Source organism: Cydia splendana, chromosome 5 (genome assembly GCF_910591565.1).
Source record: "Cydia splendana chromosome 5, ilCydSple1.2, whole genome shotgun sequence".
Taxonomy (NCBI): domain Eukaryota; kingdom Metazoa; phylum Arthropoda; class Insecta; order Lepidoptera; family Tortricidae; genus Cydia; species Cydia splendana.
The window spans coordinates 3,529,878-3,557,470 of record NC_085964.1 but is presented as its reverse complement, the minus strand read 5'-3'; the positions used below and the strand labels follow the sequence as shown (position 1 = coordinate 3,557,470).

Below are 27,593 nucleotides of genomic sequence, written 5' to 3'. Positions count from 1 at the left end.
ATATGAGCACTGCAGCTTGAAATTCATTATTGGACCCATTCGCGTTCGATTTTCAAAACGGGACGCTGCGTAGAAAACACACACGTCCCAATTATTCCGGTACATTTACACAGCACTACGTTGTAAATTCTTATTATACTCATTCACGTTCGTAAGACAACGTTAGCGTCTTCACGTAATTTTAACTCAAAATTAATTGAATTAAACGCGTTTTGGTCCAGTGGTTTTGGTAGCGTGAGGACGAGGGTTCAAAACTCGAGTGAGGTGATTTTTATTGGTTTGAACTTTGTAAAGCTAAATTAGAAACATTTATTCCTAGAAAAAGATTTTCATATCAAAAGAATGTACCTACTAAGAAAATACTTTTTTGTAGGTACTATGGCAATTTTATACACCTGCTTGTTGTCTTTTTTTTTTATACCACATCGGTGGCAAACAAGCATCTGCCTGTGTGTTTATAAGTCTAGAATATAGTAGGACTGGATGACTGAATTAGCAATTAATGCCATCGAAGATATACCTACTAGTCAGAGATTGGTCGGTTGTTCCAAAGAATCTCATTCAAATGTTTAATTTAATCGTCATAAGACAATTTGAATAGAGAACGCGACCGTTACACGATGGATGTTCAGGCGATAAACCATCACCGTGGGAACGATTAGCGCGGTTCATAAATCCATGCAGCGGTGATAAAAACGCGCATTCATTATTGCTTATGATGGTTTAAATAGGTATAAGACCTGAGGTATAACTGTGTGAACGGACCCTTGAACATTTTTTTTATACCACATCGGTGGCAAACAAGCATACGGCCCTGATGGTAAGCAGTCACCGTAGCCTATGGACGCCTGCAACTCCAGAGGTGTTACATGTGCGTTGCCGACCCTTTTAAAACCTGTACACTCCTTTTTTGAAGAACCCCATACTGTAGACCCTCGGGAGAACCCCGGAAGGGAACAAGTTTATCAGAATGATCTCCAAAGTAGCCCATCTAAACCAACCTATCATCATGGCATATTTTTATCCAAAATATTTAGCGCGTACTCTTATATTACACATACAGATTGATCGTTAAGCGGTAGCGCGATATTTTACTGAATTGTCAATATTTCACGGCAATTCCACGCCAGGATTTATCTGTAATTCGTAACTACGCGACAGTTTGCATTTGGAATGCAATCCGACTGCAAAGTTGGGAGCAATCAAGGGAATTAGGAACGCGCAGGCTTCAGTATAAAACAATTCAGATGCTACGGACGGAAGCGCGCGCGTCTCCTTATACAGTTTACTTCTAATTTCCATTATCCTACAGTTTTCCTTCCGAAAACAATATTGAATCAGAGAATCGACTTTTTCTTTCTAGAGTCCGTCTATGCTAACTTTGCACCGAATAGAACAAAGTGAGGGAGTGTCATTATGAACATATTTTCATAGAAAGACGCCACACTTTTTCATTAATGCCATGCCTTGGTCAGACTCTATCGTCATAGTGATTTTCTTAAGATACAATTGTGGAATGCAACTATTTGATGGTTTTACAACCATATTGGTTATTTATTCAGTCTGTACGAGTATCAAGACCAACCGAGCACGAAGAGTGATTGTGTTGATGCGAATGTCAATTTATTTACATTGATGTCAATTTATTTTTCTAGAGCAATTGTTGCGCAGTTCTTTATTGTCGTAATTGATTTGTCAACAGACAAAGGAGGTAATTTCTATTAGTTTTACAAATGAAGAAAATATACGAGCGTTTTTCTGCTGGTCAATTTAGGAGATTACTAAAAATACGAGTCTACAATACAAAAGGCTAGGCTTTCATTTGGGTTAACCAAATAAACAGAATAGCTTTACATGGTTCGCTACAAAGTCCAAACGCGGATAAAAATCGCGGGATTTGTCCAATGAAAGGTATTCAGTTTGACTGTAACGCTAAAAGGTAATTCAAAAAACCACATGAAAAAGCAAACGCCGATGGTTGACGAAAAACAAACATAGAGATAGTATCTAAACTAGTGAAACCAGAACATTTATAAAAGTAGCTCCCCCGGCGTGGCTGAATGGAATAAAACGGGAACTAGGAGCGTTCTGTTTATAAAAAAAAAGAAAAAGAAAAATAGAAAAGGATAAGTGACGGACGCGGCACGCGAGCGTAGAGGTTTGTTATGATACCAGCATTACCGCCCCCAATAATTAAATGGAGAAAAAAACTAAATTGAATTTCGTTCATTTGTCATTTGGTCGCGTGACTTTAAGCCGAGTTTTATTGTTTACGTAAATGATTGGTTTGTAAATTAAAATGTTTTCTGCAGCACTTAATTGTTGGAGTCAACAAACAGCGAGATATAAATGTTATAGCGGTAGTTGGCACAATTCTTCTCGAAATCTCTGGGGACGCACCAATAAAATAAGCTAGACAACTCTTTGTCGTCGAGTATTTTGACGAAACTTGTTTAAAGGGGGAAAATAGTTTCTAGTCTAGTATATTACGTAAGCTAGATATGGAAGCGTGGTATAATGGTATTGTATTCTGAACTCACAAACAAACGGATTGACGGAGCATGAGTAGGGTTGCCATACATCCGCATTTTTCAAGATTATGGTCATTTATCTGTGCTGCCAGCATATGAGAAATTACAGGCAATTCAATCAGTAGGTAATTTCAGGGTTTTAAGATTGAAACACAATATCTAGTTTAATTGTTTTTAATGCAAGAACAAAATTCCGAAATATCATCGCCGAGTGACAGGAATTTTGCTCAAGAAGTAAGGACTTAATGAGCACTCTAGAAATTGGTGTTGGTAACCCCGAGCGGCCATTTTGTTTGTCACACACGTTCCTCAACAATGAGGGGGGCATTCTGTAATCGATAGCAATCTTTCCGGAATGTGAGTTGCGTGATAAATCTACCCCAAAATTCCGACTAACATGTAATTGTAGGGACGTCGGTGCACTATATCAATGTTGGTTGGGTTTTATGCGAAAAGTTATGGCAGTTTGTGAACTAATTATTCCGGTATAACTGGTTGTTATGCGCCCTTATTAGTGTGATGTTGTTAAAAATTGTTAATTAAGCCTTTAGTTGGAGGTAACACACATTTCGAGCATAGTTAAAAGTTATATGTAGTGTATGTAGTAGGCGGATCTGCGCGAACTTCGAGTCAACAATTGGCGAGAGGTCGCACAGGACCGAGAAAAGTGGCGCTGTCTTGTGTTGGAGGCCAAGTCTCATTTTGGGTCGCTGAGCCAACGGAGTAAGTAAGTAAAATTAATATACTTTAAAAAAAAAAAGCGATAAATTAGTGAAAACAAAGTAATTTTAAAGTTAAGTATAAGGTTTTTATGTATATTATTAACATTAAATTTCAATTTCAGCCATATAAAACTTGTGCATTACCAGTGAATAATTGTATATGTCTATGCCGTCATGTTTTTACATTTTTTATTTGTCACTCTATTAATGTAACAAAAGATTAGAAACTAAACATTAATTAGGTTATTTCCTACCTAAAATGGAATACCTACGCACTAACAACTTATTCAAATAGAAGCTAAAACAGCATAGTCTCGTTACTCCCATTAAAAAAACTGCTATTTTTCTTTCTCGCCTTTGTTCCCCGTTTAATACCACTAAAAACACCACAGCTAAACTTTACCTGGATCCTTAAAAACAATGATCCTTGGCTCGGCTGGTTGAGAACACCCCGTAATAAGCTGCTCGAGCCGAGCCCGGCAATTAGTACGTCACGGAGGCTCGCGTGCGTTGCAGGCGATTTAATAACGCACGCTACAGAATAGGACCCCACCCGCCAATTGTCAGTTTTTTTTTAAATATTAGCGTCGCGTTTGTATATAACATTCAGCCAGTATTTTTTATTAGAATAAATAATGGCGATGATTTTGCTAAATATAGCATATTTGTTTTAAATGTATTTTTATTTATTTAAGAGCTAAAACAAATAGACAATATAAATGAAAATAACTGTGTAGGTAATGTAATGAATTCTCTGATTCAATTGTCCAACTAACATAAAATCTACGATAATTTTAGTAATTCCAATTCAAATCAGACCGCGCATTAAATAGTGCAATTTCTAAACGCACCACGCTCAACTAAAATTGCTAACTGCCAACTGTTCGATTCAAATTCCGAACATCGTAAATAGTTCTTATTTTAAAATTGGAACGATTAAATGCGCTCATGAGCAGCATAATATGAGAGTCTCATTTTCAATGTGCGTTTGGGATATCAACATTATATTGAAAACGTATTGCTTAAGTGCGCTTGCTTGCCCTTTAGCCAAGACATGAGTGCAAGCGCAGCGCACTAGTATTAATATTAAGTTAGTATTATATTAATGTAGGATTTTGTATGTAAATAAGGCTTGAGTTTTGCCGTTCTCGCCGCGCCGTGTTATTTAATTTGCGATATGTGAAACAGTAGGAAAATAAACGTTGCTTGGCTCGTGTAACTCGATTTGTCTTTGTGAAATTTCAGCATACAAACTCACTAATGGGGCAGTTTAAATGCTGGATGAATTGCGACGTATATAGGACAGATAGTATGCTAGTTAAGTATGTTTTACTAGGGGACTTAAATTTTGCAGTAATTTATTTGCAAAATAAACAAGATAATCGGCAAGAAAGGAATTGTTTGACCGATATTTAGTAGATTATGATACAAAAGTGTGCTACGTTTGTCATTCGAGGCGATATTGTGCGCGCGAGCTGGAAGCGAGCGCACAATAAGAAAGCCGATGTGTGTAATTACCAAAAAACACGTGTTTCATAGGTCGGCTTTTAATACACTTGTGAGAAAAAAATAAAAATTTATAATTAATACAATTTTAATCATTAAGATAGTTTGTAAAAGTACATATAAAAAAAAATCTAGAGCCTAAAAGCGGTTCAATAAGTTCCACATTACGAGCAAGTGTGTTGAAAACTAGTTTAGTTTATACATTAATGTCTTGTTTATATACCTAAATTAACTACCGACGTATTGCAGTAATGATATCATCGTCACGAAACAGTTTAATTATCCAATTCATTTGTTTCAAGTATGTACGTCGGCAAGTTAAGTATATAGCAAGTGATATATAAACAAAGGGTTGCGCTCTATAGGGTGCTATTAACTAATTTGAGTAATTTGTCATCATGCGATCATAACTAGAATGCAATTATCTAATAAAGTGTGAACGAAAGTGGCAGGGCGTCCATAGAATTAGCTAGTTTTAGTTAATTAAGCGTAATAAATAGTATGTTAAATTTAAATTATTTTAGATGCAGAGGTAACTCAAATTTACAGCTCATATACGGCAAAGAGACATATAAATCTAGAATAGCTGCGTGCATCATGCAAGACTAAGCCTAAGTTCACGTTTCTTAGCGTCTACTTAAGTTTCACATCCCTGTAGAAAGGCGCTATAAAGTAGCTCAAACAAAACGTGACCAGAAGTACCGGCCGCTAACAAAGCTCTGCATTTAAAATATTACAAGCAATCAAGCGGAATGGCCCAATAATAAATCCTGCTAGCTAGTCGAGACATGTAATTTGATGTAAAGCGATCTGCGAGCTGCAGTAACGCGATTTGCGAATAAATGACTCGGAAGTTGATCTACCGCGCTCCCGGAGCTAGTATTAGCGGCGAAAAATCCCGCCACACCTCCAACGCTGCCTTCGACACGCTCGAAAGACTCCAAAGTGAAATTAAACCTTCAATGTAATGGCTTTTAAAACGAATTCTCGCTTCCCCATCCCTGTTTACCGGCGCTTTTTGTTCGCGACCTCTGACTGTGCGGTTCTCGGCCTCTCCAAGCTGCAAACCAAATGAAAAATGGCGGCTTAGCTGTCAAAATGGTTATTGATGAGTGTGCTCAAAATTTACTTTTACCGCTGTTGGATTAGTCGATTTTGCCTGAAACATTGCCGTACAACGTAGGTTAAATGTAACGGTACACAGCGATTTTTCAAACGAGAGAAGGATTTATAGTGGCCGCTATTTATTTAGTTTTTGGAGCGCAGCGTTGCATTACTTTTGCATTACTATAAATAACGGGGCGTTTTCGCTAAGCCCCAGCCCGTAAAACCAGTTTAAAAGAAACTAAATAAATGGGTTGAACGGTTCAATTTTCAATAAAAATGCGAAGGAGAATGCAGGTAACATTTCTCACCGAGAACTTAAGAGTCCTTGTCGCGAGTACGTGGGTCTAATCTAATGAAGTAGATCGTGGTTGCGTTCCGTCGGCAATTAGTTGGTGCCCGATGGTTGCCGACCGCTGCCGGGAGTGGCCGAGCGTCCAGCCTGATGCCCCTAGAGATGAGCACCACTAACTCAGCTGCCAGATACTCTGTTTCACATTGTTTTGTTTGCACTAAAGTACTTAGATAAAGCTCTACATTATTTCACTACTATTTTTTCTTCCACTTCTTACGGCATACTTACATCAAATCACTTTAGTTTTAGCAAAGTGTAAAAACAATTTCTGCTAAAAAGTTAGAAAGAGAAATACGGTATGACGTCACAACATGGTATGATCAAGGTAGGGCCAAATTGAGCCCACGTACGTATAACGTATGTAATGCGTTATGAAATCTGAACTCTGAATTTTTTATACATGGAAACATACCTACTTGTCATACGCAACGCAACACATGACGAGTAAGTTTCCAAGCATAGATATTTCCGGGTTCAGATTGTCATAGTGCATTGCATACGTGGGCTGAGTTTGTCTCTGCCTTTGATCCAACCCTCTTTTATGAAAACACGTTACAGAAAACATACCTAGAGTTAGACCAAGAAAAGTCTGCAACGATTTTGATAGCACACGCAGTGCAAGTACCTAATTTTAAACGTCAAACTTCTATGAAATGATGACGTATGAATAACACTGGCACTGCGTATGCTATCAAAATCGTTGCAGACTTTTCTTGGTCTAACTGTATACCTATTACGAGTCGAGGCAGGCAGCACTCGAATCTCATCGCCAACCTGGTTTTCAGTTTTAACCACTGCCATTACAATTTAACCTTTAGGAAGCAATTTGCCGAATATGCGAAATACCTTTGACGCATCAACTGCACGCAGCCTGTTACTGTATGCGTCGCCCACACTGTTAACTGACAGCTCATAAACCTTATTACAAGAGGCTTAAGGTCCACCGATGAACAGTTAAGAGTTGCTGTATGTAGTATTGTAGTCAGTGCAGTCTCTGTTTCCGCAATTGGGCTTTATCTGTACCAAACGTCAGGGCTGACGGCGACCGCTAACAATGTCGTCTTAATTCGACCAGCTCGTTCGATAACCCTGTATTGTGGCTTATTGCTAAAGATTTTTGTTCATAAACTAGCTTGCGACTTCGTAGGTGTACCATATACCACTTTCATAAAAACTTCACCCCCATTTTCTTACCCTAAAGGCTTAAAGGTATGATATCTGGGATAAAAATTATTGTCTCCATACTGTAATTGATCTTAGTTAAAGAGGTAACAGATAGACAGACAAACAAAGCTACTTTCGTATTTATAATATTGGGTTAGTGGCAGAAGTTTTGATGCTTGAATTTGATAAAAGTAAAAATCAAATACCAGACTGGCCTAAAATTATATAAAAATACCAAAAGAAATGTCTTTCTAATTATTAAACTTATATTGTACCTACCTATTTTATAAAACAATATACGAAACCGTAAAAACAATACAAAGTAATCTCTGTCTGTAACATTGCTTACCAATTACATTACTGTAAAAATCTCCAACTGAAAATTCAACTTTCGTTCCTAGTGCCGAAACGGACAATGTCAGTTGAAATATCACCGAACAGTTTAAAACTTTCTAGCGATGTGCTTTAGTAAAATGGATATTACATTACCCTTTGAACCGTCTTATTTGGTTACGCGGACGAATTTACAGAATAAAGTTCACGTTTTTTAAATTTTGTTTTCATCCTACACTGATATTTTCATATTTTTATTGCTTCTCGAATATATTTTTCGTTCAGGCTTTATTGCACGTATGGTGGTTTCCGCCTTACATAATAGCATTATGTTATGTACTAAATTATTCCATATTTGTAACCCTCACAAATCACGCACACGCTTCGGTACATCCTACAATACCGCATACATTACCCACAGTCAGACTGAAGTGATTTATATATTGGCGTAGTATAATAGAGTATGAATGCCTTTAATAACGGCCCAGAACTGCAATAATTACGCTTTAAGTACTTCCCAAGTGCATCTCCCCCATCGTAAAACCGAAAAGGCAATCTAAGCACGTTTTAATTCATAAGCCCCATGTTGATGAGCGCACCACGTGATAGGAATGGTGAAGAGACAATAAAAACCTGGAGCGGGCGCTCAGGAAATTAGCTGTCACATTACGTATCGCTCCCGGTCTTCGTGGGCCGTTCGTTAACGTGCCAAGATACCAGTGCCCGTGCTGGCGGGTATTTTCGACATTCTCAACGCGACTCAACGGTTTCGAACTAAAATTTCAAACTTGATGTCGACAACTATTAAAATGTACTTTTATTTTATACTCACGAATACGTTACGAATTCACGCAATAAATTCTGAAGTTGAGTTAGACGAAATATAATAATTGTTGAAGAGTGTCGCAGGAGGCAAATATATAAGCTCCCTTGCCTACGGTCATCAACTTGATATGTCATTCGTTACAATTATGATAAAGTTTTATTCCCAAAGTTATAGAGCACAATTAATTCAAATTATGTCTCCCATCAAAGCGAAGAAAACTTGCCGAGAATTTTATTTAACACTGCTCTTTTATACCACGTCTGTATCTTCCAGAGAGACTCGGTTATTACTGCAAATGAAAACATTGTCTACGGAATTAAAACGCTGCAGCTTCTCGAGATGTAATTTCTCGAATGCATAATGTAATTTCGGTAAACACGAATTACAAATAGTGTTGCTAACTCGTTTTTGTAATTAAAAGTAATTGCAAAAAGTATTACCGGCCGAACGGAGTTTACGAGAGCTAATTATGAGTAATGAGCTGTTTCGCGAGCCGGTGAACACTTCAATATTCTCTCTGCCCTCGCTTAATTTCTCCGTTTGCATTTTTCTTCAAACAAAACTCTGAATTACGTTTCTGTTATTTAACTTCTCGTTGGCTCCGAGTGTTCGGGAGAGCGTTCTATTTTCGAAAAGTAAGGTCGGATACTTAAAAAAAAGAATGGGAGTTGTAAAGTTCGTTACGCGCGGACATCGCACAGAGGATCGCAATTAGGACAAAGCGTCGGGAAGAGTACAAGTGACCGCTCCAAAGCGCAATCGACTCCACTTCATTGGTTTGGCGCCGAGTGTTTAAACTTGGTGTTCGTTCCTTTTTCGAAATGCACGGAATGGGAATGCGCCCATGCGTTTGAAATAGGTTAGAGTTCGAATATTGATGGAAAAGCGAAGTATTTTAGATATATTTCGAATTCGTTTAATTTTTATAAGATACTTTTTTGGCATATGCACTGACCGTTTTAAATAATGATGAGATTTAAAATAAAAATGAAATCATCGTTACACCGGGTGATTTTGATAGGTATTAGGTACATCATTGTACTGGTGACAAGGTTTGGGTGAGTCCCATGGGAAACCTTGTGCGGTATGACCATCTTAATACATTTTTGACATTCGGGATCACGACCACAAAATAACCTAGTGTATTATACGTTAGCCTCAATCAAGAGTTAATTAAACTTTTCATTTCTGAGAACGAAGTACTTTATTTATTTTATTAAACTAACTTAGCTGTATCCAATCAGATTCCAGTGTTAATAGCCACTACATTATACACTATCATTTGATTAGTGTTTAATTAGGCTCAATTCGATTTCGCAAGACATCTGATATTGCAGGTCGTTGGCTTAGGTTCAATTAAAGCAATAATGCAAGCCGTTATTTAGGTTCAAAGGCTGCGATAGGGCTAAGTGGTCGTGCCCTGCCCCTATCATGTTACATCTTTTAATTATTATGGGTAATTGATGGTATAGTTTTTTTACGAGAAAATGCCTGTGTCACAGAATACGAAAGATTTATTATTTTACGGTAAAAAAAAATACGGAATAAAATAAAAAAGGTTGAACAGCTATTTTTTCTGCTGCATTTTAAAACTCGACTCCTTTGAGAGACTGGCCAGATGTAGCTCAAAACCGGAACGAGTGGAAGCAGAGGGTGGAATCCTTTACCCAGCAGTGGGACACTAAGTAATAGCATATTTAAAATTTCCTGCACAACTATTTGAACAAGAAGTTTCCTCAGTAAAATATAAAAAGAAATACAAAATTATAGTGAAGTGTTCACGTAGTTCGATAACTACCAATGGGTATATGCTCGCACATGTTTCTGACGCACGGAACTTTGTGCGAGACTAGTCTCTCCAAGTTTGCTCTCTGGCTGCCACCGCCAGATGGTAGTCCATGTTCTGGCTCCACTAGTTCCAGAACTCGACTATTTTATTATAAATGCATCGCAGTTTAAGGCTGAACAACTATATCACTATTGAAGTATAACTCCTTAACCCTTTGAACTCCACGCCTATCGTGTATAGGTACAGATCTGATGTAGTGCATAATTGTTTTCCTTCGTATTTTTACGGAAACGTACGAACGTGTCTTGCTATTTCAGTCAGTCTCGGTACATAAAGTACAGAGGTTAAATGAAATATCAAGACACGTTTGTAAGTTTCCGTGAAAATACGAAGGAAAGCAACTATGCACTACATTTGTATGTAGTGCATAGTTGTTTAGTTGTGTAGTTTTGACAAATTAGAAGAAACACAATTGTACCTCAAAATATCCGTATGCTATCTGTGGTTTGCTGACCCCGGCCTAAACAAGCATAATAAATATGGCATGATAATTAATATGCTATTGTCGCAAGAAAATGATAAATAAAAGGTTAACTTTTGGTATCGACGCGACGTGTATGGCTTTCTTAATAAACTAGAAAAAACTGTAGAATAACGTTGTATTTAAAGCTTTTTATCAAAGACATATCATGCCAAGTACCGGAATCACCCGCGTCAACTGTAACGTTGTAACAGTAATGCTGCTATATAACACTTTACTCTCGCGTTTTGTACACATATTTAATTACACAAACCTTTTTACCTTAAATTCCGACGTTTCAGCTGAGTTATGAGGTAATGCTGCTATAGTTATCCTAATGTCACCTTTAGCTTTATTAGAAGTAGTTATGCGGGTATACTACAGATACGTCAACGTCACATACTCGATACTTTTCTTTTGCCTGGTGTGGACACACCTCATCCACATAACCCGTTACGTGTCGTTTCATTCACAAGTTGTTTTGTACGTGCTTGTTAATTGCCAGCGTGTTATCGTAGAGCTGACAGCGCGTTGGAGGCACGTTGATTAGCTTGCTCTAATCACTGACGTCCTCCTGATTAGTAGCTGGAAAATGCGCGGAATAACACCGAGGGTACAGTCTCTTATTAGATTAATAATGTAATAGTAGTATCTCATATTCACGGCATTGGGATTCACGGCATTCACATACTTGTACTAATTAAATATAATATTTGATATAACTGTTTATGTAATTGTAAAATTGTAAATGGTGTTTAGAATACGATTCTAAGGATTTCGAGATCGCAATTTATAATATCGCGCCTTGAAAATTCAAAATTACAAGACTAGAAAAGGCTCTCAAATTAGTTTACTCTGTATTTAATTTATGCAGAAAGTGAGAATCGAGTAATAGTGCGACTGTTTTTTTGTAGATGTATAATAAAAGCAATCCAAAAAGCTTATTATAGTTATTATTATCGGCCCCGTTTAAAGCTCGCTCGGTTTCTCATAAATCATGCTGATGACGTATTTGCGAATACGCAGAATTCTTAAAATAAACACTCACCATGACTCTGACGCCTTGTTCAACAGCCTTTACAGCATCCTGTGGGCAAAGAAACACGCCATTAATATACAACCTCACAATTATTCCAGTAACTCGCTTAACACAGGATCATAAATATTAATTAGGTCCTACAGTCATTAAGACTGACGGATTGACAGCTCATTAGTCAAAATTCTACACATTGGCATAGAGTAAGGGGAAAACGTCTCGAGTTTCGACTTATTTTAGCGATAATGTGACTTAATCGGGCTGTCCTTAAGAGCGCTATTACATTTCGGCGTTGAGCGAGTTTAGGTATTTTACGCGCTGCGGCAGGCCGTGCGAGCTCAGTACGCCGATCCCTTCTACCACACTCGCACTACAATGATGGATTAAACATTCTTGATCCTTCGCGAAGCATATTGAAATCAACCATAACAACACTAACTGTACTTAACTTTTAAAGTTCTAAAACTGTTATTTGGTAAGTACGAAAATACTAAATGCAGTGCAAATGTACATAGGGGCTGTTCATAAATTACGTCATCTATTTTTGACGATTTTTGACCCCCCCCCACCCCTCAAATCATCCAAAAATCAAGCTTCGGATGAATCTGTTTCCTCCTACGTCATGTTACCATCATCCGATGTCCAGACCCCCCCCCCCCCACTCCTCCCATTTGAAACGACGTAATTTATGAATAGCCCCATACTCGTACTTATGAAGGTATATTACTCGAAAGAAATTATAGGTACCTACTCGCTTATTTACATGTTTCGTCATTGCATTTGGTACCTATAGGTTGTAAAGTTTGTATCAACGAGGGTTTAAAAACGAACTGGTACTGAGGATCTGATGATGATTAAGGTGGTCACGGATACCAATCAACCATGTAGTAACATGATTAGGCTCGTTTGATTCGTCTCAACAAGATCTTTGACACTGAAGATACACAGGGTCTGATGATGGAGCTGGAAGGTGGCCACGGGTACCAGTCTATCATGTAACTAAACAACTTCGTGTTTGGGCTCGTTTGATTCGTCTCAACAAGATCTTTGAGACAAGACAGTACTCAGGGTCTGATGATGGAGCTGGAAGGTACCATTACCAATCAACCATGCAACTAAACCACATCGTGTTTAGGATCGTTTGATTCGTCTCAACAAGATCTTTGACACTAGGTGATACTCAGAGTCTGATGATGGAGCTGGAAGGTGGTCACCGGTACCAATCAACCATGCAACTAAACCACTTCGTGTTTAGGCTCGTTTTATTCGTTTCAACAAGATCTTTGACACAAGATAGTACTCAGGGTCTGATGTTGGAGCCGGAAGGTGGTCACCGGTACCAATCAACCATGCAACTAAACCATTTCGTGTTTAGGCACGTTTTATTCATCTCAACAAGATCTTTGACACAAGGTAGTACTCAGGGTCTGATGATGGAGCGCGAAGGTGGCGACGGGTACCTGTCAATCTCGGCCCTAGCTCTCGGGCCTAGACCCTGAGTACTAACTTGTGTCAAAGATCTTGTTGCGACGAATCGAACGAAGCCAAACACGAAGTGGTTTAGTTGCATGGTTGATTGGTACCGGTGACCACCTTCCGGATCCATCATCAGACCCTCAGTACTACCTTGTGTCAAAGATCTTGTTGCGACAAATCAAACGAGCCCAAACACGAAGTGGTTCAGTTACATGGTAGACTGGTACCCGTGGCCACAGTCCAGCTTCATCATCAGACCCTGAGTACTAACTTGTGTCAAAGATTTTGTTGCGACGAATCGAACGAAGCCAAACACGAAGTGGTTTAGTTGCATGGTTGATTGGTACCGGTCACCACCTTCCGGATCCATCATCAGACCCTCAGTACTACTTTGTGTCAAAGATCTTGTTGCGACAAATCAAACGAGCCCAAACACGAAGTGGTTCAGTTACATGGTAGACTGGTACCCGTGGCCACCTTCCAGCTCCATCATCAGATCCTGAGTACTATCTTGTGTCTAAGGTCTTGTTGAGACGAATCAAACGAGCCTAAACACGAAGTGGTTTAGTTGCATGGTTGATTAGTACCGGTGACCACCTTCCGGCTCCAACATCAGACCCTGAGTACTATCTTGTGTCAAAGATCTCATAGAAACGAATAAAACGAGCCTAAACACGAAGTGGTTTAGTGGCATGGTTGATTGGTACCGGTGACCACCTGCCGGCTCCATCATCAGACCCTGAGTACTATCTTGTGTCAAAGATCTTGTTGAGACGAATCAAACGAGCCTAAACACGAAGTGGTTTAGTTGCATGGTTGATTGGTACCGGTGACCACCTTCCGGCTCCATCATCAGACCCTGAGTATTATCTTGTGCCAAAGATCTTGTTGAGACGAATCAAACGAGCCCAAACACGAAGTGGTTTAGTTGCATGGTTGATTGGTACCGGTGACCACCTTCCGGCTCCATCATCAGACCCTGAGTACTATCTTAAGTCAAAGATCTTGTTGAGACGAATAAAACGAGCCTAAACACGAAGTGGTTTAGTTGCATTGTTGATTGGTACTGGTGACCACCTTCCGGCTCCATCATCAGACCCTGAGTACTATCTTAAGTCAAAGATCTTGTTGAGCCGAATCAAACGAGCCCAAACACGAAGTGGTTTAGTTGCATGGTTGATTGGTACCGGTGACCACCTTCCGGCTCCATCATCAGACCCTGAGTACTATCTTGTGTCAAAGATCTTGTTGAGATGAATAAAACGAGCCTAAACACGAAGTGGTTTAGTTGCATGGTTGATTGGTACCGGTGACCACCTTCCGGCTCCATCATCAGACCCTGAGTACTATCTTGAGTCAAATAAATACATATAGAATGTCAGGTCGTTTCAAATATTTTTAATCCTGTCCGGTAGTTTATTAAACTGTACCATTATAAATTATAATACTATAAAAACAGTGCTAGGATCAAAGTCTCTCGTTGCGGTTTACACGCACACAGTATAGCGTTTTACACGGCGCCCGCCGCACACAATGATAAAAAACCTCGTCGTCGCCGTTGAAAATGTGCGGAGCCGACCGACACACGTCCTGCCTCTACAAGCTCTGCCGCGGCACTGAGCTGGCGCAGCGCGCGTCATCGGTAATATAGAGTAGTTTTCAAAAAATTGCCAAAAAATTATAGTAGAATTTCATAAACACTAATGTATACCAACAGTATAAGCAAACGTTGCAGATTGCTTGAGTATGAAAATGACTTCGATATTAAGTAGATTTTCGTAGGAATTGACACTTGTTTCGGAGAGAAAATCGAGTTCGTTTTACTTTGATTTTCTCTTTCTCAAAGGTATGTAGGAAAAATATAGTTTGATATGCCTAAAGTACAGGGTATTAGTAATACAAAATAGCCAGGTTTAGCAGAGTAAAATTCTCAACATTTCCAAATAAGAGCTCGCCATTCAGTGCTTCACGGGGTTTTTCGGAAACGACCATCAGAAAAAAAATCATTACTAATTTAATAAGTCCTTTTTCTAATATTTACAACGATATTTATAAAGATAAGAAGACGCTTTTACTGGAACAAGTACTCATTGTTTCTAATAATGAGCGCAAAGTCCTGAATTTCGTCGACTAGTATCATCAATTTTGCATTATTTCGACTTTTCTTGTAAGAGCGCTCTTAAGAGGAATTGAGGGGAGTATTATTATGTTACGTTAAGTATTTGTAACTGGTTTTGGTGTTAGTGAAATACTATAATGATTTATTACAATACAGTTAGGTATGTGTAAGTTGTGCTGATGTGCGATGTGTACATATTCGCAGCTAAAATCGGCTGTAACAGTCACTAGTTAGAAGATTAAGGTATAGGGCATGGAAAAAACGTCACTGTGGCCGTAAATGGCTAGGAGAGGATTAAAAAAAGTGAAAACTAGGACCTAAAAGCTTTCTCTCAGTTATTTAGAGAAGAACACCGTTGAGAGTCAGAGCACGAAGGCGAAGTTTGTACATAAACGAAATGCAAGCTTGTTTTGATATCGACGTTTCGATCATGCTCCACGTCCCGTGATTTTGTATCTGTGATCTTGTACATTTTGAAATCTCCTTCTGAATATCTTATTGGATGAGAAATTGCAATAGATGGTCCATTATCATTAATCATATTTATGCTTGACAATGAGTTTAACAAATTTATGTCTGAGCAATGGGGAAAATGTAATAGAAAACTTTATTAGGCTGCCATTAGTAGCGCACCTAACTTTCTAAACTTTCTACGTTCCCCTATTGTCCGTATTTAATAAGATAGAGTTTCATCCTATAAGTAGCTTTGAAACCTTTTGTTAAATCCATGTGAAATCTCCATTTCCTCCACATATGTAAACAATTAATACTCCATAAGCTAATTAAGTAATATGACAAAGAAGTTCCCCGCTTTTAACTTCATTACCTAACAGTACGTTCAAAAGCAAACTTGTTGAGAGTTCTCCCGTATTAATTAATTGGCACCCTGAGTAAGACACCGTTCCGAATTTCGTATTCATTTTGTTTTCTAACTTTTTGTCACGCGTTTCCGTGTTTTGTTCAATAATTACGAGATGTCGCATGATAAGATAAATTGGTAAACGATGAGACTGGCGCGACGAGGGGATTCTGGAAAGAGCATACTCCCATCTTAAACACCGGCAACGCCTCTCTGGAGTTGCCGGTATGTAAGCGATTAGTCTTACCGTTTGCCTTCTATTTTTTTTAAGTTAAAGCTCATGTTCACGTACCTTTTTTCTCATGAAGTCCGTTTAGTTTTACTTTACCTACTATTGAAAATCATACTACAGAAGGTAGTTTAATGAAAGAATTTTGATTATTAACTTTTAAATATTTGCAATTATGGATCAAACTAAGCGTCATCAACACATTCGTGTAAGTTGCAGACCAGTTAGAAAGGGGCTTCCACTTGTATTACAAGCTACAAGCTTTTGATAAACGGGGCACAGGGGCCCGTTTCTCAAAAGCTTGAAACTTGTAATATATACAAGTGGAAGTCCCTTTCTATCAAAAGCTGTCAAAAAGTGACATCACAAGTTACAAGACAAGTTACAATCTTTTGAGAAACGGGTTCCAGAACCTACATACAGATAAACTATAAAATTAGCCATGATTTCTAACAATGCACGACAGGGACGGCTGCATTCGCATCTCCCATACTTTATTTCCGTGGATGCGTTTGACAAGACATCTCAAAGATGGTGCCCACGAATGCACGTCAAGTGCAGTTGTGTGATATTACGACTGTCTCGCACATGAATTGCCATTGTGGTTAAGGTAGCTTGATAACAGGGTTCATTAGTGCTCCGAGCTGAGCGTTGCGGTTTACAATATCTTGAAGTTTTAGGGCTTTTGCCCTATGAGAAGTAACTAAAGAACCAAGTTCATACGGGTAACTTTGAATTTTCGGGTAATAAACGGCTTCTGAAATTATAGTAAGGCATCAAGTTATTTTAATCAAGAAGAAGGTCAATAAAGGTTATAATAAATGGACTACAAATTTTTGGGAATCTAATTTTAACGTCGCTCGCTACTGAGCATTCTAAGTAAACGTAAGTTTTAGTCACGTATCCAATTACTCAAAAATACTTGTGAGATATGAATAGATTCCGTTTTGTCATTCAGGCTAGTGCGTCCTAAAAACTAAAAGATAGCCAATTTGAACGTCTGGCCATTCATCTAGCAAGTGGTTTATTAAGGGTCTCGTAGACGGAGCAATTTGCCGGACCGCGCGTGTTTATTACAGACAAAGCAACCGATTTGCATATCGGACCGTGTAGTAATTAGAACTGTCTCGTCCTTTGTGACTCGCAACGAGTATTTAGTGCGGGAATCTAAATAATCGGAGTCAAAATTGTAATTAACTTTATACATAAAGCGCCCAAAAATTGTAGACGTAAAAAATTTTTGTAGGTATAAACCGGATACATTTTGAGGCGGGGTTTTTAGGTAAGCAGTAAGAAAGTTGTGTCAAAATTGGACGTAAAATATGTTACCTAGATTCACCACGTTTTCGATATTTTAAAAACCGGGCAAGTGCGAGTCGGACTCGCGCACGAAGGGTTCCGTACCATAATGCAAAAAAAAAAAACAAAAAAAAAGCAAAAAAAAAACGGTCACCCATCCAAATACTGACCACTCCCGACGTTGCTTAACTTTGGTCAAAAATCACGTTTGTTGTATGGGAGCCCCATTTAAATCTTTATTTTATTCTGTTTTTAGTATTTGTTGTTATAGCGGCAACAGAAATACATCATCTGTGAAAATTTCAACTGTCTAGCTATCACGGTTCGTGAGATACAGCCTGGTGACAGACGGACGGACGGACGGACGGACGGACGGACGGACGGACGGACGGACGGACGGACAGCGAAGTCTTAGTAATAGGGTCCCGTTTTACCCTTTGGGTACGGAACCCTAAAAACTGGCCAAGTGCCAGTCTGACTCGCGTTTCTAGGGTTCCGTACATAAGTCCGACTCACGCTTGACTGCACATTTCTAATAGGTTTTCCTGTCATCTATTGGTAAAGAACTATTTTGTGTTTTTTTTTCAAAATTTTAGACCCAGGTGTTTTGGAGATAAAGGGAGGGGGGGAATGGTCATTTTTGGCTATTTTCTTAAATAACTTCAAACCTATGTATTTTAACATTAAAAAAAAAACATGTCCATCTTTAGGTCACTAATTTACATAATAATATGTGTACTAAATTTCAACTTAATTAACTTAATAATCCGCTAAAGGTATGCTTTAAAGTCTTGGTTTATCTTTGACGGCCGTAAGCTAGACAATGTTACACACCTACTTCCGTAATGATATTTTTATAATGCCTACAATCAGATTTAAATATAATATTTAAAACTTTCGCGTTTTGAACACATATTAACTCACATTTATAGACGGATTTACACAGGACGTTTCGACACAGGTTTCACTGGTCGTGGTCGCGTTTAACTGATGTCCCAGCAAAATGTCAAAACAGAGATTTACAACTACCCGACGAAAAGTGTATGAAAAAGTTTGGGCATCAAATAGACATCACATTTTCAAACCACCTACTACACATAATATTAATTATTGTCAATAGTCAATTGTGTTGTGTGTGTTATTGTCAGATTTAAATAGGTAACGGCAAAATAAAATAAAAAATGTAATGAACTTTCTACCTCTCGGACAAAATGGCAGAGTTCCGCTAAACCGCCTGTCTCCCGCAGCCCTGTAAAAACTCTGTAGGTAATGTGGATCGTGGTGAAACAATTATATGTCGGAAAAAACTTCCGTTACCTACATTTTCATTGGGAATAACTGGACCGTTTATTTTATTTTCGTTATTCTTAATACAATACACGTGTTTCGGATATTATAAATATTTCGTTGTGCCTAAGTTTGTACTTATTGTTATTCTATAAATTGTTAAGAATAAGTTTTTTTTTTTCTTAGAAATTATTGAAATTAGCTAACAATTTTTATTCGAATGTGCTTTGCTTGAACCGGTCCGGGTCTAGGCGTTCGATAATTCATTTTCGGACGGGTGATCGGTGATCACGTGATGCTTTCTATAGAAAACTAACGCCTCGTCCCGGATCCGGACCGTTCTAGCGTGCGTCATCCATAAAACTACCTTCTAGTGGAGTAGTTCTTCGTCTTGCATGGTACTAAGTTACTGAGTGTAATTAAATCTTAACGTAAGGAGAGTCGGCTAAGACTACATTTTATCTCTCCTAATAGAAATAAACAAGGTAAGTTTAGGTGAGTCCAGAAGCATAAGCTTAATAATTTAACATGTAGGTACCTACGAGGCAAATGAAACAGTATGATAATCCCATACAAATGTTTCTCTTCCACCCAGTCTACCTCTAACTTTACCTGATCATCAGTTACAACTAATAACATAGTTATTGGCTACTTACCTCTATTCACCATACTCATCATCCCTTACTGAAAGGGCCGCAAAGCTCGCGAAACCTATTTTTATCAAATAAAGGCCACGGTGCACGCCACCCCGCCTCATTACCTCATTTACGAGGGCAGATAACGAGGCGGCCGATATTCTTATTTACTGCAAATTGGCCAACTCACCTACTGGACCTGGCCAGAAGTTCTGATCGGCTACATGAGCCCAGTTATTAGGGCAACCAGCATAACGTGAACTCGAGAAGCGTAACAGATATAGGGTAATCGAACAACGCTATTATAGTGGTTGATATAAATCTTAGACTCATATAGTGTTAGATGAGGGATAGGAATGGTACCTGTTTCATTAGAGGGTTAAGTGCTTCTAGTCATAATAAAATAATATATAAAATCAAGGGAGATTCCGCCGTTTGTAATGTTAGGTACTTGCAGTATATTCATAATTGCATAGTGTATTTCATTAAAGAGTTATAGTCGATTTGATTTCTGATATTGATAATTTATTTACTTGGCCCATTTATATACTTATCAGTACCTATCAGAACAGCTTTTACACCTAAAATATAATTGTGTCAGATTCGTTACACATTTTTATTAAATACGAATTCCTACCTCTCAACATCGCCGTGGGTTAACTAGACGAGGTTCAGTCCAGCAGAGCACCGGCCAAGTTGTTTATTAGCGAGCGCAGTGAACGGGCCAAGTTGCCCCGCAAATTGCACCAAATCGCCAACTCGTGCCGTGACTTCCGTCCGAAACTGGGCTACTGCCATTCACTGGGGTAATTTTTCACGGAAAATGAAAGGATGATTCGAGGTAACCAGGGTAGATATAAATCTAGTGCTTTGATAAGGCGGTTTGAAAGTATTTTGACAGCTAGGTTTATTGCATTTCGTGCAGAGTCCATTTTTAACGCGGTAGATACTCGTGTTTTTAGTTCTGTATTTTGATTTTCTCCTGACATTATTTGTTATTAGGGACTTATATTTTGCATTATAGCTCATTTTAGTTCATGTAATAATTGCAGTTTTGGACTTTAATAATAAGTATTCAACGTCTACTTTAATATCATTATCATTCGCAAAAGAAATAACAAGTATCTGTAGTCTATTTAAAATGTGTACACATAACGTACATGATTTCATTATATTGCTACGCTTCATTTCCATCTCCAACTTGACATCAAACAAATCCCGGCACGACTCTAACTTTTTATTGTAATTCACGTATGCTTTCACCCCATCCCTGCTTTCATTATTTTCGCATCCAACGAAAAACTCAAATATCATTTCCCTGCACTTTTACATTCGAACACTTTTGATCGCCAGTTATCGCCACGGTCGAATATCGAGGAAGTCGTTACCTCGCGTCCTTTGTCGAACGTTTCGTTTCGAATCTCGCTTTAAATCAGTGTTTGCGATGTACGAATACACTCGATTGTTACATCGCCGCGCCGGTGCAACGCTGGTTCTTTGAATTTCGAAATATAACGTTTGTATTCGATATTTTCTGAGAGGTTCATTTATACGGAACGCTATTCCGTTTGTTGTTGTTGACTTGGCGTGTTTTTGCAAAGCGTAAAAATGTACGCTGAAGCTATCTATATGACGTGTAACTTGTAGCTTTCTATTGAAAAGGCAGTTTCATTCTGGACTCGAAAGTCAAACGACTAATAAGTAATTGAAAGTTTAGAAGTAAAATACATTTCTGAAACGAATAGACTTTACTTTATTAGGAAACTTTTAGTTCAGATAATATTCTTTCAACTCTACGAACGAACGTTACGAACTGGGGTCTTGTATACTTTAACATTAAGAAATAGGATTTTCAAAATCACAAAGGTACAATAAAAGCAGACTCACCGGTGTTTTTTGTTCACCGCTAAAAAACTGCATAATGTGAGACAAAAACGTAATAAAAACTGTTCGCGTGTAATTTCGAGGAATCGTAACATCTCGACCTTTATGATCGATGTACCGCCGTCACCTTCGTCTTGGTTAGTTGTCAAGCAGACCCCAGGCTCCCATGAGCCGTGGCAAAATTGCCGGGACAACGTGAAGAAGAAGACGAAGAGTACCGCCGATGCCCTTCCCCACCGCCACACCCTTTCCTCCGTCGTCGAATCCTAAGAGCTCTCACGTGGACTACATAGTCGCGTAAAATTTCGTTCTATTTTTAAACTAACTTAAACTCATTTTCACATTGAACACACCAACTCGCTGAATATTAACCGGCTGTCCAAAGCCAACAATGCGCTCGCCTAATTGAGTCCAAACAAATACGGCATAATATCGCATTATTTAATTCGGTACGTAATGGCCACAAATGAAACGCGAATTCATAAATAATGGAGCGTACACACTGGCCATTAATTATACTCGTACAACTATTCTGGATAAAAGGTGTTGAGCCAAGCCAAATTTTATTGTAGTAGAACTAGCGAAGGTCTTCGTTTCAGCTTAGGGCCCGATTCGAACAATGCTTATAAGAAGTCACAGCGATACGATACTGATCTGTCAATGTCAAAAGTGACATTTCTTCAACCAAAAAACGTCACTTTTTACCAATAAATGCTATCTATCTATTCACTTTTCGAACCACTCTACGCTCGTGGTTCATTTTTGGGATCTTTCGCTTCCCAAGCTAGCTCGTTATCTATATTAGCACTAGGAGCTAAACAACAACTAAACTAAATCTATAGATAGAGATTTATTTCTTTATTTCAGTTTATAGATAGATATTTATATTATTGACCAGCACTGTATTTGGAAGTCTCCCGCCGTATACCATATCCCTAATACTGGTGAATTTACTACCATATGGATACATTTTCAAGTCAAGTGCATTTGAAAGCATGAGACTCTTTAACTTTCTTAACTCTTAACACTTCACAAGATAGAGTGATTGTCACAGAACCCTTGAAAACATGGGAGGGTCACAAAGGGGAAACTGGTCATCTAAAGTTTATCAATTTAGACTGGATGCCCTTTTCAAATAATATTTCTTGTTATATGTAGGTATTGTTTGGCATATTTTGGAAAATGTTTTGTCCAGAGTCTACCTTAACAGTGACTTAGGGTAAAGACTGAAGTCATAACTTTTAAAAATCGTAATTGTTTTAAATCGCTCGCTTGCTAACAAAGAAATCACAAAGGAAACTAAGTTTTTGTGTAGAAAATGTATTTAAAAAAGCGAAAAATCTTAAAATAATTGGATAGTTATATGTACTTTTTTAATTTTCAGTTTAGAAGTAATAATATTACTACTATTTTCGTTGAATATTATTATGTGTTAAAATTATATATAACCCCACCCTGAACTTATTAACCCAAATTATGTTTACTAAGGTGTCACTTCATTTAATTGCCGAAAGTAATTAGTGAAAGTAATATTTTATGCCAATTCATTTCATTTGATAAGGCTTTTTCATTACCTTAATAAATTATTAAGTTTAGAGGCGGCCGCTTAATTAACATTGAAACAAACGTGTGCTGAAGATAACAAATTGCTCGTTCCATGCAGGAAGTGAATGGAATAATACAGGCAGACGGTATAATTATTTCTATAGAAAGATAGGGATCCGAGAGAGAACATGGTATGCGAATTCGCAATTCATTCTCTGATGCCATCACTACCGGGTGCGGTGGGTCGTAGTTTTAATGAGGCTCACAAAAATACAGAGCCGCGGGTGAAAGGCAGCAAGGATGATTACAACTTCAAGTGTCACTCACGACCCTTGCCTCTCGACACCCATTACCCCCTCCCACCGCCTTCGCCCCTCCCACCCCCTGAGAACTGAACAGACGCACTTTTCTTTTGTCTCCGCACTTTAATCAAATCTATCTGAGCATTCTTCGCGCACCGTAAACAATACTAGCTGACGTCTGCCGAAACAAATGATGCCCGTGATAAATTGTCGGCCTTTCGAGAAACAAGTTTGTTCATTCGACTCTTTTGTCCGATTGATAGCAGATAATTCCAAGTTCCGACAGAAATAGGATAGAAAATTGCCTTTCTACGCTCGCTAAATAGCGCTCGGAACGTATTTTGGAACCGAACTAAGGCCAGCGCCTAATGTTTCTCGATGTCGTCGGTTCTGCGAATCATTCATCATAGTTCTTGTACTGGAGGCCTCTCAAGGGCAGACTCCACTTAGGCATTTACTGAGAATAATGACGATTAAATAATACTGTCGTTGGTCAAAGGAATCTATTGATTCACGTTAAGAAATAACAAAAGAAACTCCATTACGGTTTTTGATATCTGAAAGGTATTTATAATTAGTGTCTAGGTTAAACTTTCGATAATAAATATTAAAATTAGGCCTTTGTGCAAGCTTTTCTCGTTAAGCTTAAGTAAGTACTTAACGACGTGGAGTTACCTTAATTTCTTTACAATTGCTTTTCATAAATCAGCCGTAGCCGTTTGTTTTCATAAATAATATCCAAGACGTGCGCATGGAAACCAAAGAAACTCGTTAAAAGTACCAGGAGCTCATAGGCCGGGAGAGTTAATATTGGCTCGTGTGTTCGTGAAACACCGAGCTAAGCCACACATGAGAGATGGAGCCGCGTCAGCCCCAAACAACCACTGAAAAATGCACTTTACGTAAGACGATTTCTCTATTTAATTGCGAGTCGGATTTCCCGAGTCGTTTACTTTAGTACTGAGCTTGTAAAGTTTAGATTTATGATGCGGCGACAGCGACCGAATTCGTTCTTACAGTCGGGATTGAAAATTTAATGGCAGAGAGAGCGTTTATGTAAAATTGCGGATGGAACTTGTCTTAGTTTTATGTCCGAAGTTCAACTGTGTCATTAATCTTCTAGATATATTAAAGTCCCGGTTAGTTGCCTGACGTTCTCCTTAAAGTTCTCATAGTTACTAAACTAATTTTAAGGTAAACAAAAGCAACTTAGACGCAAGAATGTACCTGGTACTACTCTTCAGTCTGTTTGCGGTCTGATTTTCTCCAGCATTTAAAGACGAAAAATTGTGACCTCCAAACTCCAACGGAATTCAGCATTCTACTTTTAAATAAAAGACACAAATAGATATAGACATTTTTAAGCCAAGTTTCACCATTTTATTACTGTCGTCTCGACTTTCGCATGTCTGGGTCTATTTTCATAAAATAGATCCTAAGGCGGAACATCGACACAAAGACTCAGAGCGTGGTACAAATTCTTTCGGTCTGCCACACACTACAAACTGTATATAGTGTATATGGCTTGTCTTTAGATTCATTTTAATTCTGGAAAGGAAGGTAAGATAAGGTAGGGTTTACTTGTGACCTAAACCCAGGGTTTTCTGCTAAGTAGTCCTGTCAGGCAGGCTTGATCGTGTTGTTTCATTAGCGGACCATCCGTCAACGTCCGTCCAGACGGATGGCGGCAGATTGCGCAACCAACACACGCAATAACGAGTGTGTTAATAAGTCAAGTATCCTAGAACAAACCTTTAAACGAGCAATTCTTGTATATATATTTATTTAATTATATATATTTTTCGGCGATTTCGGAAACGGCTCTAACCATTTCGATGAAATTTGCTATATGGGGGTTTTCGGGGGCGAAAAATCGATCTAGTTAAGGTCTTATCTCTGGAAAAACTCGCATTTTTGAGTTTTTATGTCTCCCAGATATTAATTACCTATATAATAAGATATAATTAGGGCTTAGTGACCTCGTCTTTATGTAGATTCTATTTTATTTTTTTGAATCTGGACGCCACCGACGCCACCGTGCACCGCGCTGGTTAAGAAAACCGCTCTATTGTGCCAAAGATAATATAATAATCAGCTCTCGTATTTTAATAGACTTAACGTAGTCTCCTAACTTATCAACGGATTTTCTACTGTCAGGAAATTCATAAGAAACTTCGGTAGATATAAATAAAAGCTGCTTAAACCAATTTACCCCATACACTTCGACTCAAGATGTAATGCGAGGAGATTTTCCAAGATTAGCCCGCGGCGTCGCAATGTAAAGCGATTAAATTACGTACATGAAATTTTTTATCGTTATTCTACTCTAAAATACACATTAGCATATTTATAAAGTTTCCATCAAACCCTTAGAGACCTCATTAATATTAAAGCCCTATTTCACAAACGTCTAGCTTTTGCACCTATTTTCTTACGCTTAATGTTATTCATAATGTTCGTGATTCTTCTTATGTAGAGTATTGAACAACCAAACGAGTGTAAGAGATAGCATTATTAAACGTTTGTCATATATTACTTTCTCCTTCGCCGGACAATTTTTCTATCTCACAAATGTGTTTACATTACTTCGCAATTTACTCCGTCGGTGAGGTTATTCTCCCGAAATCTAGCTCATATTTTTCGTGGAAACGCTACCGTTCAATGCTTTATTAAAACGTTTTCTAGTATATCTTTTTCGTAAAGAACGAAGAACATTAAAGGCTCAGCGCGCGGATATATTTCTCATGAGATCCTGGGCCGCCTATTAAAGGAATCTGGCCACAATGGTGCGGTACAGGATTTCTTATAATTTCTTTTTGATACGGGAATAAATCCTTATTCGGAGTTAAATTACGTGTGTCGTCGGCGGCCGTATCGCGATGGTATCGGGTGGCGAATAAATCCGCTGGCCGTATTGGATTCCACGACGCTGGGGTGCTACTCTCAATTCTTACCTAGCCATCGCTTCTGGCTACTATCGAGACCCTACAAGAAATTCTAAAATGACTGCATATTAGGGTTCCGTACCCAAAGGGTAAAACGGGACCCTATTACTAAGACTTCGCTGTCCATCCGTCCGTCCGTCCGTCCGTCCGTCCGTCCGTCTGTCACCAGGCTGTATCTCACGAACCGTGATAGCTAGACAGTTGAAATTTTCACAGATGATGTATTTCTGTTGCCGCTATAACAACAGATACTAAAAACAGAATAAAATAAAGATTTAAATGGGGCTCCCATACAACAAACGTGATTTTTGACCAAAGTTAAGCAACGTCGGGAGTGGTCAGTACTTGGATGGGTGACCGTTTTTTTTTTTGCTTTTTTTTTTTGTTTTTTTTTATATGGTACGGAACCCTTCGTGCGCGAGTCCGACTCGCACTTGCCCGATTTTTATTTACCTTATATGGGCCTAGTATTGGCCTAAGTAACAATAGGGAATATTAGGCAAAGCTCTGCGTAGGTGGCACCTTTGTGGCACATACAGTAAACAAACCACATTGACACATCACACGTCACGTCAATCACATGGCCTACCGCGAAACAAGAAAATCGAAATTTCGTTATCTAATGTCTCTATCACTCTTGCATATTCGAGCGATAAAGAGGCAGATTACTAAATTTCGATTTTCGCGTTTACCGGTAGGCCCTTGTTAACAAACCGCCTTGATGCATCAATGTCATATTTTATTGTCTGTGAAAACTTGTCGAAAAACAGTTTAAGGCACAGTAAGTATAAGTTAGTCTATGAATTTACTGAGTCGGTAGTGCTGCACTCTGGCGGCAGAATTGTACTAGCTATAAAAACTTTTGCCTTTAGGGTAATGAGAAATAGGGCCGGATTTTTCCGGCCGACTCAGATATCTATGTTAAAAAAAAATAAAAAAATAATGTATGGAATAGATCACGTAACTTTTCGTTGTATCTGTCATCCCAATACATTTTTCTTTTCAATCGGCATTTGTCGATGTACGATTATTCTTTGTATTCGTTTGTCGATGTACGATACTTTAAAATACTGAAATCCACAAACGTCTAAATTATTTATTTCTGCTGAACACCTGATGCTACATAA

General features: G+C 38.5%; 1 protein-coding gene across 2 annotated transcripts in view; it reads right to left on the bottom strand.

Moving 5' to 3' along the window:
• Positions 1–27,593, bottom strand: part of LOC134790442 (leucine-rich repeat neuronal protein 1-like) — a 341,152-nt gene that overhangs the window by 79,745 nt on the left and 233,814 nt on the right. For both annotated transcript variants that reach the window (XM_063761247.1, XM_063761246.1), the window contains exon 5: positions 11,899–11,937. In XM_063761247.1, coding sequence (XP_063617317.1) covers positions 11,899–11,937 — 39 coding nt within the window. The remainder of the gene's footprint in view (positions 1–11,898; positions 11,938–27,593) is intronic.